Raw genomic sequence first — 1267 nt, 5'->3', positions numbered from 1 at the left:
CTCCAGTCGGGATCGGCGTACTTGGACTGGCTGGTGTAGGGCACGCGGGCGTCGGGGTTGCCCTGCATGTAGGCCGTCTCCGTCTGCAGGATGTTGCTGTAGACGTTCTGGGCGTTGTTGAAGGCGTAGTTGTACAGCACGTTGTGCTCCGAGGCGGTTCCCCACAGCCAGGTGCCCTTGGTGCTCTCGACGAGCAGGCCGCGGCCGTTGTAGATGTTGATCTGGCTGTGGTCGGCGAGGTCGAGCTCGTGGTCAGCCACCCACAGCCACGTGTTCTCCATGTAGATGGAGCCCGACGAGGTGACGTGCACGAGCAGGAAGGCGCCGAAGCACGAGGGGTTGGGGTTGGTCGTCACGGTGGGCGTCTTGACGCAGCGGTCAGACTGCATCTGGGTGCCGGCAGTGCCGCCGATGCGGAAGTGGACGTCCCAGAGACCGGCGCCGGCCTGGGAAGCACCGGCCACGTTCCACTCCATGATGATGGCACCAGGCTGGGGGCCGAGGGTCTCGAAGATGAGGTCCTGGATCTCGACGGTGCCGACATCGCCGGGCTGGCCAACCTGCCAGACGGGCTGCGGGTTGTTCTGGTCCTTGAACTTGGAGCCGCCAACCATGATGAGGGGCCAGACCTCGCCGACAATCTTGATGTTCTTGGGCACCTTGATGGTGTCGGTGATGACGTAGGCGCCGTGGTCGAAGTAGACAATCTGGCCCGAGGAGACGCTGTTGAAGACGGCCTGGATGGCGGCCGTGTCGTCGGTGCTTCCGTCGCCCTTGGCGCCCTTGGACTTGACGGACACGAAGCTGCTGGCGGGCACGGTCTCGTACTGGGGTCGGGTGTGAGTCGCGAACTTGCCACCAGACGTAAGCGCGGCAGGCTTGCTGACGGCGGCGCGGGTGCCCTGAACGGCCTTTCCGTTGGAGTTGGTGTAGGCGCGGCCCTGGCTCCACGAGGCAATGTTGGCGTTTCCGTTGAGGATGGTCGCGCCGGAGCGGGCGTTCTTGACCATGACGGGAGTGTTGTTGGTGGCATCGACGTTGTCCAGGATCAGGGTGCCGGCGGTGCCGTTCTGGTTGACGTTGTAGTTGGTCAGCACGCCGACCTTGACGTTGTTGAGCTTGCTGTCGGCCAGCAGGATGGAGCCGACGTTCTGGTTGCCGTTGCCGTCGAGGGCGCTCATGTCGATGCCGACGTTGGCGTTGTTGATGGTGAGGCCGTGGAAGCTCCACAGCCAGTTCCAGTTCATGTAGACGGCGGTCTGGCAGC

General features: G+C 63.9%; 1 protein-coding gene across 1 annotated transcript; it reads right to left on the bottom strand.

Moving 5' to 3' along the window:
• BBK36DRAFT_1090038 (glycoside hydrolase family 55 protein) lies at nt 1-1267 on the bottom strand (the record flags this gene model as incomplete). The annotated part of the gene is made up of 1 exon (XM_024889014.1): nt 1-1267. A coding segment is annotated over one exon (1267 nt), but the record flags the coding sequence as incomplete, so codon positions are not given.

This window comes from Trichoderma citrinoviride, assembly GCF_003025115.1.
Source record: "Trichoderma citrinoviride strain TUCIM 6016 unplaced genomic scaffold BBK36scaffold_394, whole genome shotgun sequence".
Taxonomy (NCBI): Eukaryota; Fungi; Ascomycota; class Sordariomycetes; order Hypocreales; family Hypocreaceae; genus Trichoderma; species Trichoderma citrinoviride.
Note: the sequence above shows the minus strand (reverse complement) of the source record. Positions and strands in the feature narration are given on the sequence as shown.